The 18819-nt window shown below is 40.3% G+C and overlaps 2 protein-coding genes and 1 long non-coding RNA gene across 3 annotated transcripts; 1 reads left to right on the forward strand and 2 right to left on the reverse strand.

Annotated features, from left to right (window-relative positions):
* Nucleotides 1-1623: 1623 nt before the first annotated feature.
* On the reverse strand, nt 1624-3118 carry LOC137099773 (ferritin, middle subunit-like). The gene is made up of 4 exons (XM_067477031.1): nt 2859-3118; nt 2371-2517; nt 2138-2263; nt 1624-2048 (listed from the first exon to the last, which is right to left on the reverse strand). Exons 1-4 carry the CDS (start codon nt 2958-2960, stop codon nt 1893-1895), a joined length of 531 nt encoding a protein of 176 aa, XP_067333132.1. The 5' UTR covers nt 2961-3118; the 3' UTR covers nt 1624-1892.
* aldh16a1 (aldehyde dehydrogenase 16 family, member A1) lies at nt 2969-18788 on the reverse strand. The gene is made up of 17 exons (XM_067477023.1): nt 18199-18788; nt 16283-16382; nt 16051-16177; nt 15748-15905; nt 15585-15662; nt 14967-15154; nt 14713-14871; nt 14461-14619; nt 12652-12808; nt 12288-12363; nt 11982-12087; nt 10755-10891; nt 10509-10679; nt 8207-8411; nt 7899-8084; nt 7614-7739; nt 2969-7430 (listed from the first exon to the last, which is right to left on the reverse strand). Exons 1-17 carry the CDS (start codon nt 18286-18288, stop codon nt 7257-7259), a joined length of 2397 nt encoding a protein of 798 aa, XP_067333124.1. The 5' UTR covers nt 18289-18788; the 3' UTR covers nt 2969-7256.
* On the forward strand, nt 12267-13104 carry LOC137099777 (uncharacterized). Its single transcript, XR_010910805.1, has 2 exons — nt 12267-12407; nt 12640-13104. It is a non-coding gene; the product is annotated as an uncharacterized lncRNA (long non-coding RNA).
* Nucleotides 18789-18819: the final 31 nt, after the last annotated feature.

An 18819-nucleotide genomic window follows, 5' to 3' on the forward strand; every position in this document is an offset into this window, starting at 1 on the left:
TCCGCATGTTGATTTGGCACAGTTTTTACGCTGGATGCCCTTCCCAATTTCTACCGGGCTTGGACCACAAGCTGGGGAGGGGAATGTGTTTTGGGGTTCAGTGTCTTGCCCAGAGACACTTCAACATATAGCCAGGGCCGGGGATCGAACCACTCACCCTGTGGTCCATGGACGACTGCGTTTACCAACTGAGCTACATGTAGCAAGTTGCCCTTTACCTTCTGTAAATAAGGAAACCACTACATCACCATAGGTGTACTCATAAACCAGACAGGACAAATCAAAGTCTGGCCTGATGATGGCAATAAATGAAACTTAAGGTCTATCAGTAATTAGATTTTGTCCTGACGGAATATGGACATTTGTACCAAAATTCTTAGTAACCCATCCAATAGTTAATACAAGACATTCAATTCAATGTTAAGTTGAATACTTTTGTAACTTTTACAAAGCGAGACCACTTTGTTTTCCCTTAAAACATGAAATATATTTAAGCAGTGTTGAACAGCAATATAGTACATTGATATTCTTATCCAAATATTATTTCAACTCAAAAGACAAAATGTCACGTCTGGTTCGATTCGTGATTCTATATAAACATTTCTACAGCATATATACTCACTGGCCACTTTATTAGATACACCTATATTCAACTGCTCGTTAACGCTATTATCTAATCAGCCAATCACATGGCTGCAACTCAACTCCAATTCATGCATGTACACATGTTCAAGACAGTGCTGAAGTTCAAAGCAGACATCAGAATGGGGAAGAAAGGTGCTTTAAGTGATTTAGAACATGGCATGGTTATTGGTGCCAGAGGGGCTGGTCTACGTTTTTCAGAAAGTGCTGATCTACTGGGATTTTAACAGACAGCCCTCTTTAGTGTTTGCAGAGATTAGTCTGAAAAAGACTAAATATCCAGTGAGCAGCAGTTGATGCCTTGTTGACGCCAGAGGTCAAAGGAGAATGGTAGTGCTAACTAAAATAATAGTAACACATAAGGACAGGTATGCAGGACAGCATCTCTGAATGAAGACATCAAATCTAGAAGTAGACACAGGCTACAGCAGAATACCAGACTGGATGCCAGTCCTGTCAGCTAAGTACAGGAAACTGAGGCTGCAATGTGCAAGGGTTCACTCCAACCATCCTTGGAACAGTTCACGCTGCAGATGGTGGTCATGGTTTGTTGGTGTCGGGAATTTTCTTTGCAAACTTTGTACTATTGCTGACAAGTTCCATTCCTTTAAGATCAGTGCACCAATCGAATTGCTTCTTCCAGCAGGAAGAATTGCCCTGTCAAGGCTAAAATGACCTCAATTTCCTGAACATGGCAAAAAGTTTACCCAACTGGGATAGTCCCCTGATCTCTAACCAGAGTGCTTTTAGAATATGGTGGAACAGGAGATATGCAGAAACTAAGTTATCAACCAGAAACAGATGAATGTTGCACTTTGGTGAAGCTACGCCATGCACAATTAAGGTAGGTCTGTAGTTAACGAAACACAATTTCCAATGGGATCAATTAAGGTTATTAAATCTTGAAGGGGGGGGTCATCTCAGTACCATCAAGGTTTAAAGAAAATGGCCAAGAATATATAGGAAACAGATGCAGACAAATCCAGCTCAAAATGTTTATTCACACTGCCATCAGAAAAATTCCGTTACAATGTTTGTTGAAATGTCACAGCTTATAACTGAGCATAGCTAAGTGTTCAGAAGTACAAGTTACAGCAGTTCTTGTGGAAATTTCTAATAAACATTAACCCCATTACAACTACTGAGATCCTCATAGGATTAAGCAGAATAATCATTATGCTCAGTGAATGAAAAACTGGAGCAGAAGCCTGTGTGGAACTGAGACCAGGCTCAATTCTGGGCCTTTGTGTTTAGCTCTTCTCCCCCAGGGTGTGCTTGTCAAACAGGTACTCTGCCATCTTGTTCTTGTCGGCATCCATCTTGGTGAGGTTGGTGATGTAGTCGCCCAGCTTCTTGATGAACTCCACCTGTTCGTTCAGGTAGTGGGTCTCCAGGAAGTCACACAGCTGAGGAAAAGACCAAACAATAATCACTGGTTTGCTACAGATATAATCTTCCAACACATTCTAATGAGGTTTGTCATCGTCCAACTTACATGAGGATCCTGATGCTGAGACGCCAGCTTGTGCAGGTCCAGCAGAGCCTGGTTTACAGTCTTCTCCAGCTGCAGGGCGCACTGCATGGCCTCCAGACCGCTCCCCCACTCATCACGATCTGGTTTCTATGGAAGAAATTTAAAGAAGACTAAGCCTTTGTTCACACAGTATCCATGTTCAATTCATATAACATTACTGTTGTCCATCACACACAGCCTCAAACTGTACGGACCTTGACGTCCTGGAGGAAGATGCGTCCTCCTCTCTTGTTCTGGAAGGACAGCAGCTTCTCAGCGTGCTCCCTCTCTTCATGACTTTCCTCCTTGAAGAAATGGGCAAAGCCTGGGAGGGCAACATCATCACGGGAGAAGTAGAAGCCCTGGGAGGGACAGAGACAGGACGGAAACTGTTATTAGAAACACTCCAGCTCTGCAATGAAGGGGCAGTGCAGCACATGAGTCATGTCTCTGCATTGTCTGTTTGGTTAAGAGACAAACAAGCAGAGCATGACACAGCACTTTTCCACGCTGAGGATGGAGGCGATTAAAACAAAAGGCTGCTACAACAGTGTGTTCAATTTTAAGGTAAACACAACCAATTACTTTACATTTGCATTAAAAATCCATACCGTTAGGTTTTAACATTAACCTAATGTTAAGAGGATACACTACTAAGACATCACACACCAGAAGTAAAAGGATCAAGTGTTGTTCCTCTCACCATGGAAGTGTAGGTGTAGGAGGCAAACAGCTCCAAGTTGACCATCCGGTTGATGGCGGCCTCGCAGTCGCGGTGGTAGTTCTGACGCACTTGAGACTCCATTTCTGCTGGTGTTTTTCTCCTTTTTTTAACAAAACGGTACAAAAATAGAGCTTTAGGTCTTAAGGTAGTGTTCAAGTAGAAATTTGCCTGCGGGTCGAAGGACGAAGTTCCGTTCAATCACTGTTGAAGCAAGAACTCCTTTGTTCTTTTCCCTGCTGTGAAATGGCAGATGTGTCGCTTTCTGTATTTATACACTACTGCGGACCACGTGACAGATTTCAGCCAATCACTGAGCTCAGCTTTTTCGGCCACCTGCAATGACGAAGCACTTCTGCAGTTTTTTTGTGAATAAACTAGGTCTCGTGTATTAAAACAGTAGGTTAATTGTTGTATCTTTGACAGCTTCTTTAATTTAAATTTCGAATAATCCACTATAGCCGAGAACTGGATTTTATACTAACGCTGCCCAGACATACTCTTCTAATACTACTAATATTAACTTCTTTAGTACTGTTCAACTGTCATTATGTGGAGACTAATAAAGTCAATTTGTTGAGGTCTGGATGAAGGGATTCCCTCCATAGTAAATGCAGTATTTCGGGAGGAACACATTAATAATCATGACGATTTACAGGATTCTTACCAAAAATCATTTAAGTTGCATCCTTGTGTTACTTTGCTTTCAAAGTGACGGGCTGAATTCAAGTTAGGAATAAATCCAAAACTAAAACCATCAAACTAAATTAGTGTGTGATGTTTGTTTACACTGATCAGCCACAGCATTAATACCTCCTGGTAGTTTTAATATAGAAATATTAAGTTTGATATTTTTATTATGAACTAATAAATGCTGATGTGTAATTATGGATTAACCACCAGTCAGCACAGAAACTGGTTAAAATTAGCTTCACATTTACCAACATCGACCTTTTTATTATGGAACTGTTTATTAATTACTGTACACATTTTGCCATAATTACTATAGTCAGTATTGTTGAAAATACATTGTGTTTTTAGCGGAGTACTTTTCTTTTGTTCTTAAAATTCTGCTTAGTACTTTTATCTGAGTAAAACACTTGAAAAGATATTTTTTGTGGATTTTTTTTTTTAGGTCACTTTTACTTGCGCACTGAGTTTGTGTACTTCTACCACATTTTGCTGTGTAGCTGCAGACAGCTCAGACTGGCCATGCTGACCCTTGTCCTCCATGACCTCATGTCCACCAGTGGTAATGTTTTAGCTGATCAGTGTAAGTGCTGACAATAAACGCAGAGGTTCTCGAGTTAAAGATTAACCAATACCCTATTTGTTTAATGTGAGACAACAAGCCCAGCTAAAGTTGTCTACTGGTTTCACTTTGTCTTACATGCAGTACCCGTGTGGACATTACAGTCTTGTTAGTCTGAACAAATGTCTTGTTCTGCAGAAAGACACAGGAACTGCTCTTTTCAGTGACATTATATCCTACCATTTCTGATGATCTCACTGTGTGATGGGTTAATTTTATCTTACCTGAATCAACTCCCTTGTTAATTTGTGATCTGAGATTTTTCTCAATTAATACATTCGGTAATAAAATTAAAGTAACAATTATTTGCAGTGATGGCCAAACATAATCTGAAAATACTGAGATGGGTTTACTGTTATCAGCTACAAAAGCTCCAACTCATTACACCATTTGTTTCATAGAGGCCCACTGATCTTACAATAGTTGCTGCAGACACGAGTCTTAAAGTCTGACATCTCAAAGAATATATATGGATGTCACAGGAGCAAACATAACCACTAAAATAAACACAGAAAATGTGTGGGGTTTTTTTACGGGGGGGGGGGGGGGGGGCTCTCGGTATGCTGTGTGAACTCGCACCTACTTAGAGAAAGCACATACTTTACCGTAAACTCAGCTTTCAGATTATATAAATATTTCCACTTCTTTACGCCAGCTATCATTCCAGCGTATGGTTTAGATAACTGATTATGTGAATCCCTTTTTATTTTTTCTAAGGAAACAGCACTTGTTTTCACAGGTTTTAGCAACACAAGCTTTTTTCCATGGTGAAAACATGTGGTACTGTTGCTTTGGCGGAAGTTTTTTCATCTTAGCCAACATTTAATCTGAAATGGATGCACTCTGAATTATTGATGTTTTTCCACCTTGGACACCCTGGTCTGATCCCATCTTGCCTTACCCATATTTGTTTTACATTTTAATACATAATTTGTGCTAGTCTCACACATTTGCCAGCTTCACATGACACTTCTATTTCCAGAATGACCATTTCCGCTGATGTCACAACCTGCATGGAAAGTTAACATCACTGAAAGGTGCTATCTCTGTATAACAAGTTTTGGCATAAACAGCTGAGCATGCATGTCTCAAAACTTACAGTCCACACCAAAACGTTAAAACACCATCCCCTATAATTTTCATATCCACTGTCAGTAGACGCTGTCCTCGAGTAAACTCATGAAAGCTGAGCAGAAAAAAACAAAGAAGAAAAAAAAACAAAACAAGCGTGACTCAGCATTAAAAAAAAAAAAAAAAAATCATCAGTTGGCAGTGAGAGGGAGGAGGCATGTGACTGAGGAAACATCTGACTGAGAGGGGAGGAGGGAGGGAGGCCTGTGGGTTTACTTCAGCAATCTGCTGGATGGAACCAGTATGGGAGAAGAGAAAAAGGAACAAGGAAGTTAAAAAAAAGGAACAAATAACTGGACAAATAGTTTTAATAATAATACAACGCTCTCTTTTTTTAAATCAGTGTAATTAACATTTTTTACTCTGTATGTTTTACTAAGCTCTATATAACTAACTATTAGTGATAGTGAACTAACTATAGGAATCTAATTTGCCAACTGACACTAAACAGAAACAGCAATAGAAGAATGGGAATGTCCTTAGTTTTGCAGGTATGGTATTTTATTATCCGATGATGGGACTGACTCAAAGTTAAAGACAAACTAAATGTTAAAATAAATAAAAAAATCAATTGGAGGGGAAATAAACTCCGCACCAAACTTCTAGGCAAGCCATCCAAATGTGAACCTCATTTATGGGTAGAACTTGAGGAAAAGTACTTTTGTTGTAGCAAATGTCTTATTGAGAAATTTCAGTCACAACAGACATTATAAACCGACTGAAAGCCCACAGTGTCAGCCTGGAAAGGCAAAAAGAAACTTGGATAGAAGCAAGGTTTCAATGGAGATGTTTGCACCAGAGAATAAGTGCACTTGCATGGTTAATATACAATAATAAACATAGAATACAGTTGATTGGCATATTTGGACTTTGTTAAAATTACAGTGGACTGAACTGGAAGGCAGAGGAGGTTTGAAGTCACAGACTATAAAAAAATGGGAAAAGGGGAAACATCTGTGAAAAATTAATCCCAGTAGCAAGTATCATCTTTGCTCCAAATTGTACTTCACCACAACAACACACACACAAAAAACTATTAACTGGAACACTACTTTAGTCAAAAAAGTAAAATCAGCAAAATAAGGTACTTTTTGGTTGTTTGAAATAAAATTTCCCATTTGATTTAGGAGCTTTATATTTTGCTAAATTTAACCCACTTATCCAGACCCACTTATTAGACTTATCTTTGAGGTCTAGCTAATTATAAATGTAAGGCTGTAGTGCACGTTGTAAGTAAAAGATTATCCTTCACATGAAGTTTTCAGTAACATGTTCCTGTGCTGGCTACTATGTGCCACATTTTTGAGAGATCGTTAACGTCTCTTCTGAAAACACATGACATTAACATGTTGGAACAAGCTAACCTTTCATGGGAATGAAACCCTAATATAACTTTACTCTGCTGCTGCTACACCTGAATTTTCCTCTTGGGGAAATGAATACGATTGGTCCTCAAGGACCCCTTGAGGACCAATCGTTTTGAACTGTAGGCAACCACAGCAATAGCACCAAGGCATCAGTGCCAAGAGATTTAACATGCATCCCTGTTGCAATACTACATCACCTAGAAACAATAACAAGTCCGCTCAGGAAGCCAACTCAGGTCAGCAACAAACAAAATCACATATCACCTGCTAAAATATAGGGGCTGATTTGATCCATTTCTGTCAGAAATCAAGGATCCTGTGTTACAAATTACAAAGCAACAATAACCAAGGAGGGTGGGCTTCAGCAAATAGCAAATCAGTTGGGGCATTTTTGTTAGAGTTTCACTGTTAATTTCACTAGGATCTTATAGCTTGTTTGTTTATCATTTCTTTTAAATCAGGTCAACCAGGCTGACATTAGAACAGCTAATGCCACAGTTCCTTCCTCCATCTTTCTTTTCACTTTTATATTTCATTTTGTGAATTTCCCATTGGGATGCATAAAGTATCTTATGCAGTAGGAATCCACACACTCTTCCACTGAACAGCATTTCTCCACGTTTCCTCAAGGAGCGAGGGATGCGACTGTGTCCAGTCCTTCCCCTCATCATCATCATCATTTTGGCAGGACAGGCGCAAAGTTTTCAGAGGGCTTATGCAGGTGTACTGGAGGTATTGACAGCCCTAAATCAGGAGATTAGAGAGCAGGAATTAACACAAGATTTGGTAAGATTTCTGTCGGCTTTGTAGGCGTCATAAGTAAAGTTAGTAAGGGCTTCAATTAATCAAGGAGACTCAGGTCAGTCCCTGGGAAGCTAAGCACCCTTGACTCCTGACAATAGTGCTTGTCCTCATGTTCGTCCTCACCTCAGCACTTCCCCAGTACCAGATGGCTTTGATGACACTGTGATTAGCAAGAGCTACTGTCAGCTGGTCTTTTCTTCCTGAAATGATATTCACCAGACCTGCTGGCAGGTCGGAGGCCAGGAGCACCTAAAAATGATGACAACAAGGAGTGTGTCAGCATCTTGTCTTTATTACTTTCCTGGCTGCTTAATGTTTTAATTGTGAAGCGTTTTGTAACTTTTGTTTTAAAAACGTCAGATACTTTTCTCTTGTTCTGAAGCTAAGTGGCGCACAGCACACTTTTACCTGAATGAAGACGAGGGCTGGCAATGGATACTTCTCACTGGGAACCATGATGACAGCATTGCCGGTGGCAACGGCTGCTCCAAGAAGTGTCACCAAAGAGAGGATGGGATTCTTGTCAGGGAGAATGATGCCGACCACTCCAAGGGCTTCAGGGAAAGAAAGCGCAGAGCCAGACTGTGGCATGGGCTGAGGAGAGGGACATGACAAGATGTAAATGCATGCTGGCGATCAGCAAATGCTGCCAGTCTTCGACAATCATCTAATTTATGGAGAAGTTTATAATTTGCGTATATTATAAAAATCCTCACCAGAGTCGCTCCTTGGATTTTATCACAATAAGCTGCCCAGTCACTGAGCCTTGCAATGCTGAGCTCCAGCTCTTTCTCAGCCTTATCCATTGAGAGACCAGTCTGAACACACACTGATGCAGCTATGTCCTGGCTGTTTGCTTCTAGGCCTTTGGCCAAAGAGTTGAGGGACTGAGCACGAGCAGACAAACTCTTTTTAATCCAGCTAGATGAAAAGAAGATGTTAACGGAATGATTATGAACTAAAATTGGTGCTAACACAAACATTAGATTGTTAATCAGAATGTGTCTTTGTCTACATTTGATTATTTTGGTTAAAATCTATAAACTAGAAATGATGGTTAAAAACAAAGAAATAATATCCAGCAGGGAAAACACAGTGAGCATGTGCTGAAACTGTAATGGTTTTCATGTTGGAACAAGGTTGGATTTCAAACTCTCAAAAAGCTGATGTTGTCTTGCATGTCTCTGCAAAACGGTTTCATTTATAATCAGTAAAGTCAACTTGGACTTTGACTGGTGATAAACAGTCCACTGGGTTATGAAATACCTCCCTGCATGTGTCCTTGTAACAGTCTGAAAGCCTGAATAAATCTCCTTTATTAAGGCCAAATTTCATCTCTAAATGTTTTATGGTTCTGTGTAATGTTGCAAGTAGTTACATGTTAACTAGGATAAGGACATAAATAATTCCACTAGGATTAAGTTGCAAACAATTGGGAGCATGGGCAGAATTTTTTCTTTATTGTATACATCACATTTTTCATTTTACAGTGAGCAATCCACTAGTATGGAAAAACAGGATTTTTGGGTTGTGTTTTTTTTTAAAGGAGGGCAAATGTAATTCACTTCCTAGTGACTACTTTGGTAATAAAAAAGGGAAGTTGGAAATACACATTTTAGACTAATAATGTCAGAGGGTTAAGACTGAGCAACTGGAAATTTCAGGCTATGATCAAATATCTTTAAGTATAATGTGATACAGAATGTTTGTCTATTTGTAGGGTTTCGACCAGAAAGTAGGTCTGAGTTTTTAACTCTGAATCGAGAGGAACTGCTCTAGAAACAGAAATCACATTACATAACTCTGGTTCAGTTACTGTAATGACTTACAACTGTGAAGCTACTTGATGAAAAGTTTTGATCATCCAACCCTGAGTTTTGCATTGTGTCCTTCTCTCCGGACTAGACACAATGAGCTGTTGGACAGAATGTTACATTTCCTCATTGGTTTAGTCAGTATTCATGTTATGTGACTTCCAGAGATTTAAATGGTAAATGTTCTGCACTTATATAGCACTTTTCTACCTATTGCCACTCAAAGCACTTTACACTGCTTCTCATTCAACCAGTCACACTCACACTGATGGGGGACCAATGCTCACCGGGAGCAACTAAGTTGGGGTCACTGTCTTGCTCAAGTACACTTCGACATGTGACTGGAGGAGCCGGGGATCAACCCAACAACTGTGAGATTGGTGGGCGACTATTCATACTCTTTCAGTGGGGCGACTGTGGTGGAAGGAAGGTAGAGCAAACTTTCATATTAAATCTTTCCCTAAGGACTGAATATAATTGATGTTACTGCTATTATGTGCTGAAAAATCTTTGAACAGCAATGACAGAACACATTGTGAATTCACCCACAGGCAGTCCAGACATTGTCCTTCCTGAATATAACTTTCAGTTCCCTTGCACTGGAAAGTATATTGCACAATACTGTTGATGTGTGGTAATCTAAAAGGAGTGTTATCATGTTTCAAACAAGGTTTTAAAATTCACTCAATGTAGTTGAAAAGAGAGTTTGTATTTTTGTACTACATCTTCAATGGCTGTAAAGTTCATTGTCCTCCCATCCAACCTAAACAATTATTCATTCAGGAAATCCCAGCCTTGTAAATGATGAATAAGTAGATTGTTGTAAGCTTAATGTAATGATATGTCACCGACTCTTTCCCCATATCTGCCCTTTATTAACCTGTGCCATGTTAAATCATAGCTGTTGATGACGGCTTTTTAAAGCCGCCGATCACACTTTCTTTAGTGCGAACATATTCACATAGTTCACAGTTGACTGAACTAACTTTCATTAGCTCTCCTTGATCCTAGATTCTCGTCTCAGGGTTAGGTTCTGAGTTTAACCTCTTTTATGGAACAAAATCTTCTCTACACTGTGTGTAAAAGTGTCCCCTGGCCCCTGTGAGATTGCAAGCACATCAGTGATCATTTGGATTTTGGATAGGAATTTAAGTCAACTCGTAACTGTGTATGTTTGAGTATGTTTTTGTGGCAAAGTTCTCACGCAGGCTGGACTTTGATAGCTGCCTCCACAGCATTGCGGACGTCTTTCCGGCCTCCGTCTGGACAGTAGGCAAGCACTCCACCGCCCCCTGGCTGCTGCACTGCCACGCTGCAGCCAGACACTGATTTACATGCCTTACCACCAACAAAGTGCAGGTAGGACTTTGGGGCACTGAGGGAGAAAGGGGGAGGAATGATGTCGCCAAATCCAGTATTATTATTATTACAATGTGCTCTAAAATCCCACCTGGCAGAATCTGATTCATCAGGAATGATGACTGGAGATGCTCCTGTTCCGAACTTTGTGTAGTCCATAGGGAGAGGAGAGGAGCGAGGAAGCGAAGGAGAAGAGGAGGAGGAGGGGTGTAGAAACTGGTACAGACCCTGACAGAAAGCAGATGGGAGGTCAGCATATACTAGCTACTGTCTGCGGGTCAGTAACACTCTTTTTGTTTCCTAAAGTAGCTCGTGTCTGTAGTGCTCCAGAAGCGATAATAGTAAAAGTTTAAAGTCAAAAGAGGAGCGATTGGCCTGGTTGTACGGAGGTTTTTAATGTTTTCTATCTGTCATGTTTTTAGAATGCGACTTTACACTTCAAGCAACTGAGTCAAGACTTAAAGCTGTATGTTAAGTCAAAATCATCTTGAATTTCAGAAAGAAAGTGACATTTCCCCTTTGTTGCGATTAAATACCATCAATGCATCTAATTTAAAAGTGAGTTATACATGCTGCAGTTTGTTTGTAGCTGGTTTCTAACGGGCCTCTTTAAGGAATATTGGGTGAATGTTTAGAAGTTAAAACAATGGAACGTCTGTCTGCTTATTTATCGCACATTGCCACTGAGGTATATCAAGAGGTTGTATATTTATCTTAATAGACATACAGCAGATAAATGTACTATAAATGAAAAGGTCCCTCTAATCTTAATTATTCACTGTAATTACTGTTCTACATTCTGCTGTAGCTTCAATGTATAAACTACAGCTCTTTAGCCCCTAAGCTAATGCTAACAGCTCATTTATTTCATTTTCATGTCGTTTGTCTTTACGGACTACAGTTGAAATAAGTCTTTAACCCCATTTTATCCACTGTAAAGCACACTTCAGATGTCTCCTCTTAGGTCCTATTTAGACACGACACTTTTTTAGACACTTTCTTATTGAAAGTGTTACTACCTGTACTTAGCCTAACCACTAAAGTCAAAACTGCTAGTTAGCTAAAGATTGATATAAACTTTCTTCATCTCTCTAAACATCTGCAAAGTGGACAGAAGGTGGGTCCTTCCCTCCTCAACGAGTCTGGAAAATCATCTTGATTGGACGATGGAAAAAAAAAAAAAAAAAACAATTCAAGGCACAGAGAAACAGGAGACAGGCCGCAATGCAAAAGCAAACCCTCTCACATAAAAATAATTAGGACAAAGCCCCCCCCCCAAACTGTTAATGCATCTCAATTCTTACGGAAAGAAACCTACCTCCTGTCCTCCATCAGTGCAGGTGCCACTGCCTTTGTATCCAGACACAGGCAGACAGGGGTCACGTACAGAGTGGGAATTTACCCACACTGAGCCCACAGACAGACTGCAGAGGAAGAAGAGGCAATGGGGAGTTACAGACCCTTAACTGAGAAGAGACAAGAAAAGGTCATTACAGTAAAGGCTAACAAGGGGGGGGGGGGGGGTTGTAATATCAAATAAGACAGATGCAAACAAAGAGGCAAAGAAATGATGAATGAAGTGGAATATTGGAAGAAGAAGAAGCAGAAATGTGGATGTGTGTACCTCTGAGCAGTCTCCAGCGCCAGGGTGAGGTCTTCAGTCCAGATGGAGGCTGCCAGGCCATGAGGACTGTGGTTTCCTGTGTACAATGCAAACCATTACTGTGGTATTAAAACACAAACTGTAAGTGTGATATTTAAAAAAAAAAAAAACTCTATATCTCAACCCCACTAATAATGATTTAATGATAATATACAAGTCTCTCATAAAGCTTTCTACACTAATGTCATCATATCCACCATCAATCAATTGGCATGCAAACGATAAAACACTTATTCATTGAAGAAGGCTCAATTGTCCAAAAATCAGGTAAGGTCACTGATCCATCTATCTTTACTTTCATCTGCATCCACAGACGCCTCCTTACCCAGGGTCACTGCCTCTGTGTTGCTTCTGAAGGTCATGAGAGGCAGCAGTGGTCCAGGAGATGGACTGACCACACATGGAGAGGCAGGGGCAGTCCTCCAGAGCAACGTAGGAGGGTACAGAGCACCCGAAGGAGGGGCGGTGCAGGCCTGAATCAACTGAGGAGAGACAGAAAGGAAAAAAAACTTTACAGCTCCATACCTAAAGGAAGCTGGTTTGCCTAATTTATGAGTAAAGTTTATCTCACCAAGTACCATACTTAACACATCTATACATACCATTGTTAGCTGAACAAATGCAATTAAGTGTAAAACAAAATCAAGTGTTGGAGGCTTTTTACAGCCTGCTTGCACAAGTCGGCAACACTAACAAAGATAACAAATGTCATCATGCTTCTTATCATGGAACATGACTGTCTTTATCAAGGCTCAAAATAAAAATGTTTTGCCACAAATTTGTCTCTTTATAACTCTGTAAATCCAAAGTGTTTGTCCTCTGTCATTCAACTAATTCCTTAGCTAAAGCTGTTAGTCCAAAACTACACCGGGCAGTGCACACGTATGCATCACAGCGTAAATTTCATTCTAACGGCTACTAAATTGTTATTTACTTAGCTCCAAACAACCTGGTAAAACAGGTAGTAAATTAGCTTTAAAATGGTAAATGTTCTGCTATGTTATAGCACTTTTCTACCTATTGGCACTCAAAGCGCTTTACACTGCTTCTTATTCAGCCATTCGCACTCACAATCACACACAAACTCACACACCGATGGGGGAGCTGCTATGCATCTGGCCAACACTCACCGGGAACAACTAAGTTGGAGTTCAGTGTCTTGCTCAAGGACACTTCAACATGTGACCGGAGGAGCCGGGGATTGAAACAACAACTGTGAGATTGGTGGACAACCGCTCTACCTTCCCGCACCACAGCCGCCCCTTTACATCTTATTCAGTTGAATTTCTTTGTTGTTATGGAGAATGGAGCCACTTTTTCAAAATTGCTCACTTTATATCGACAAATGTCAACAACAGTCTAAAAGGCAATGACATATTTTCATGGTGATTGTTGATGAACTCAAGAGATTTTTGATTATTTCATTTCTTAAATTCTAGATCGATAAATAAATAACTAAACAGATAATTGGTTTGCAGTTACCGGTTAGCATTACTTGTTCCAGTTTGCAATCACAGGTGTATTAACTTTTACATTAAAATAAAATTGGTCAATTATGTTTGTATGAGCTAACCAAGAAATCTATCTATTGTGTATTGTGAACTGTACTGTATTGTGTGTTGTGTTATGTTTCTGTGTACTGATGATGTCATTTGTGAAATCTTATAGCTTTAAACCATTAAAGTTGCCTTTGATGTTTTCCTTTGTAGTTTACCTTTTAGGTTTTTTGTCTAGTTGTCAAGAAAACAAAATCAGCTCAGCTACTGAAGGGTGCTGACATAACACGGCAGCTGGAGCAAAGGAACTGACTACGAGGTGGCGTGGACCACAACAAGGTAGAAGAATAAGGTTCCGTGTGTAGCTGCGCAGGCACATGGTTCTGTGAGTTCAGTCATACTTTGAGAAACTTGTTTGATGAAGCTGTTTGCGAGCATGTTTGTGAGATTACTGCATTTAAACTTGTGTGTACAATTGATCCGTCATCAGCTAAATTGAGAAGCAAGTACAATAAATGTTCAATGTTCATCGTACAACGATCTCTAGAGTGAAGTATTTGCTGGAGCATCAGATTCGAGTAAGATCGCCTCTACAGTGTTTCAAATTAAATATAAAACAATAAATAGGGTTTTCTGACCATGGCCCCCTGCTGCTGAGCCTCCTTCACTGCAGCATCCACCAGCACCCTGTCCGCGGTACTCTGCAGGCCAACACACTTCATCCTCACCATACGCAGCTTGAAACAGGCCACAACTCTGTCCAACACACTCTCCTGCACGAACAACACCCAGTGAATCTAACAGGAGAGGGGGAGAGAGAGGACTGTTATGCATTTTCTCTATGATGTCACACCATTAGACACACTCCATCCTTGCATAGCGTGGATCACCTCTTTCTTCTTTTTGAAGGCAGCTTCTATCACTTCATCTACAGCGCTGTCAATGTCAGCGGACTCAAAGATGATGAACGGACACGTGGCCCCAATACAGGGGGAGACAGAGACAGGGACCCCCATCCCTGCTGTTGCCTTACGGAGATTTACAGCATCCTTAAAGAGTAGACGCATTGTACGTAGTTAGTACATTTCTGTAACATCAAAATCTTGCACATGCACAGCTGGGTTCACATCTCTTCTGTCAGAACCTGCTTGTTGCCGCTGTAGGTGACGTAGCTGATGCTGGGGTTCTGAGCCACTTTGGCACCCAGTGATACGTCAGTTCCGGTTAAAACATTAAAGGCCCCAGCAGGAAGACCCGCTCCCATAAAAAGCTGTGCCAATAGGAGCGCTGGAGGGGCAGTGCAGTGACCAGGGACAATGATGACAGAGTTTCCTAGAAGAAGACAGGAGTCGATTATACTCAACAAGAGCTCTTACAACAGTTTTTGAATTTAAATTATCAATAAAAGATGGACTTTGTTAGTAGACCTGCAACAATGAGTCAATTAACAGAACCTTTATGTGGAACTACTGTGATCCAAGTTAATAATTAAATTATTTTCAGGCAAAACTAGTATGACACTTTGTTACTGTCGCTAACATTTTTGACATATAGAGGAAAAACAACATATCAGATGGCATCAGCCTGTGCTTTAACACATGATGATGATGGCCAATACCCAAATATTTAACAAATAAAGTTATATAAATTTAAATTAAGTAATTAGTTGCAGCCCTAGATTTCTGCTAATTTTCATGGGACCTTTTTGATTGTTATCTCACTAATATAGTGTGTGTGTGTGTGTGTGTGTGTGTCTTTCTACCCATGGCCAGTGCTGGGAAGACTTTGAGGAAAAGGGTAAAGAGAGAGGAGTCATCAGAAACGACAACTACCACCACACCTAGAAAACAAAAACAAAAAATTAATATAAATTCCAAAATTGGGGTCTAAAATGTTTCTTAGCAAACACATTCCTGTTCACTCACCCAGTGGTTTCCAGTTAGTCATGAGAGTGTCTCTGAGCTGAGCCCAGCTGCTGTAGTACTGCAGCAGTCTGACCAGGGTGGAGGGCGAGCAGGAGGCCTCGCAGAGCTCACAGAGCTCTGACACACACTTGCCGTGCAGACCGAGGATGCTCACCAACCTGTTATTGAAGGACGGGCAAAACACAAGCAAACTGAGGTGTCAGCAGACAAACAGGCCATGCAAAAACACTGGCATAAGGAAATTTTTGTCTCAACAGCAGGAAAGTGGAAATTTCGGAGTTAACGAAAGTGAGATTGTCGTACTTGAGCAGCACTTTGGCCCTCTGGTGGCAGTTCATGCTGCTCCAAACCTTAAAGCCGTTAACAGCAGAGGAGGCACACTGGGAAATATCATCATCCTCAGCACATACAATGCTGCACATGCTAGCACCTGCAGAACAAAGCAGTGAAATAAGATGCACACGGTTAATTTCATCAGCCTCTGTTATTACTCTGTGTCAACTGTCTACATCCTTCAAAATCAGCCTGCTCTCACCTTTCGAGTCAAGCAGTGAGCGACTCTTTCTGTCTGCAGGACGGACAAATTTGCCATCGATGAACAGACCCAGTGCATAGGAATGGTGATCCAGCCAGGCCTGATGGAGACAAAAGTCAGAGACAGTATTCAAGCTGAGGAGAATGTCTCAAACATAATAACCAATATCAAAACACATTTCCATTATTAACAAAATACATCCTAAGTGATCTAAAGATTTTATCTTTTTATGTCAGAGAGGGCACATTAATGGTGCTGAAAGATATTTGAATTCTATTTTGTGCTGCACATTTATGAAATTTTGCCACAGTACAAAACACACCAATCTTAATCAGCCACAACATTAAAACCACCAGCCTTATATTGTCCTTTGAAGGAGTCATCTGGTATCTGGAATCAAGATTTCAGCTGCATGTCCTTTAAGTCATGTAAGTCCTGTAAGTTGTGAGGTGGACGGACTTGCTTCTCTAGCACAACCAACGGATGTTTGATAAGATTAAAAATGTAATTTTTAACAAATTAACACTTTGAACTGCTTGTCATATTATTCAATCCATTTGTGGACAATGTTTGCACTGTGGCAGAGAGCACACCCTTTGCTCTCCATCCACATCATTTAATGGTTTTCCTACCTTGGACCATTTTTTGGTTGCTATGGGCTACTGCATATCGGCAGAAACACCGACTTGTTTTTTGTTTTTGTTTATTTGTTTGTTGCTTTTACACGGTATTCTAATCATCTTGGTTTAGCCCTTGTCAAAGTTGCTGTTTTTCCTCCTTCCAACAGATCAGCTTTAAGCACACAACTGTTTAATTATTGCCTGATCTATCCCACCCTTGACAGGCCCATTTGTAATATGAAATTATTCACGTTATTCATTTCACCTGTCCATGGTTTTAATATTGTGGCTGATATATCTTATTAGACTCCTTAATAAAAAGAGAGAGAAAATAAGGAATCCTTGTTTGCAACTACAGAAAAGCCTAATCTTCCTTTGGAAGGATTGCACACACTGACATAGTAGAAGAGAAGCACCAATGCTAGTTTCAACTTCAATAATGCATTGAGGGTTTGTTCCCTGAACAACAACTATAAACACTTCTTGTCATAATGACTTTCAATATACTGTACATGAGAAATTCCCAAACCTATGCTCTATTGGTCAGGAGGACACCACCTCTCCTGGATAGTGATTGATGAAAGGGTCGGTGGACCAGGCAGTGTGTCAACTATTTACAGACTGCAGACTAAAGTACAGAGCTGACATCCCCTCTGAAACACCAAGCTCTTTTACAGTTGGCAACGACTAAAAGAAAGCTGTTATTCTGAAATAAGGTCTCAGTTATTTCTACACCCAATAGTGGAATTAAGTGGTGAACAGTTACTTTGACAACTGATATTTCGTCAACAATATGTAATTAACAGTTGTCCAGCAGCCTGTCACAATGTCAAATTAAACCAATTAACTACTTAAAGTGGTACTATATTGATTTTGTATTTTACTTCCATAAAGTTAGAACACTCTAAGACACATAATACACCAGGACGTTCTGCGTGAACTCAAGCATAAAGGGATGACTGACTTACACTGGGGCATAGGAATATTTTAATTAAGGTCAAACAAGGACCGACAAACATCTAGTGACATCATCAGCAAAGAACCAAAAGTCATCAAGTCTATAAATTAAATTTTAAGTGGAAACGGGTCCAAACATCTGCCCTTAATCTTGACCTTTCACAACTAATTTCTGTATAGTTAAAAAAAAAATCACATGTTTGTCTTGTGAGATAAAATTACACTAACTAGTTAATGAACTTTACATGGGTCACATGCGATGCAGGAACAGTATATTTTTTCTGCCAATCCTATCGGCTGCATCTCTTCCTCTCTAGTAAACTAGTCTGGGGATTTTACCTGTGCTGTCGAAGTGCTAGAAGTTGGTGCTGGTCCGAACTCCATGCTTTGAAAAATATCGTACACTGTCTTGGTGGTGCTACCAGCCATAATAAGCACAAATCAGTGAGGATGCAAATCTCCCAACAGCTTCTACTCGTGTCTGGATAGAGCCCAGGGAGAAAATGTGCACTTCGAAGTTCGAAGCTTGTAAAATGCTCCCTATAACAAATTAAAGAGAAAGGACAAGAACTACAAAAGTCTCACTCCACGTCAAATACAACGTGCTGTCTTCCCTCCCACGGAATAGAAATGACCTGCTTTCTCCAACGGTGCACACACAGCTTCCTCGAACTAATCAGAGCAAGAAGTTTAATTCCTGTCTACTTCCGGTGTTGTGTCCCGCGTCTAAGGGTGTATTTATTAGACAGGATCTAACACTGTAATGCTTACGGCTTTTGTGAGCCATCGAAAACTATCTAGATAAATTTAAAATCTGATATTAACATGTATTGGGTTCCTGCTCTGTCATATCTATTGGATGCATTTAAATTAATTTAATTGATCATTTAAACAGCTAATAAGATCACCACTGTGCTGTTCTGGCAGAAAGAATGCTCTTCACATATTATACTCCGCTCG

The sequence above is a fragment of the Channa argus genome, chromosome 15, assembly GCF_033026475.1.
Source record: "Channa argus isolate prfri chromosome 15, Channa argus male v1.0, whole genome shotgun sequence".
In the NCBI taxonomy this organism is placed as follows: Eukaryota; Metazoa; Chordata; class Actinopteri; order Anabantiformes; family Channidae; genus Channa; species Channa argus.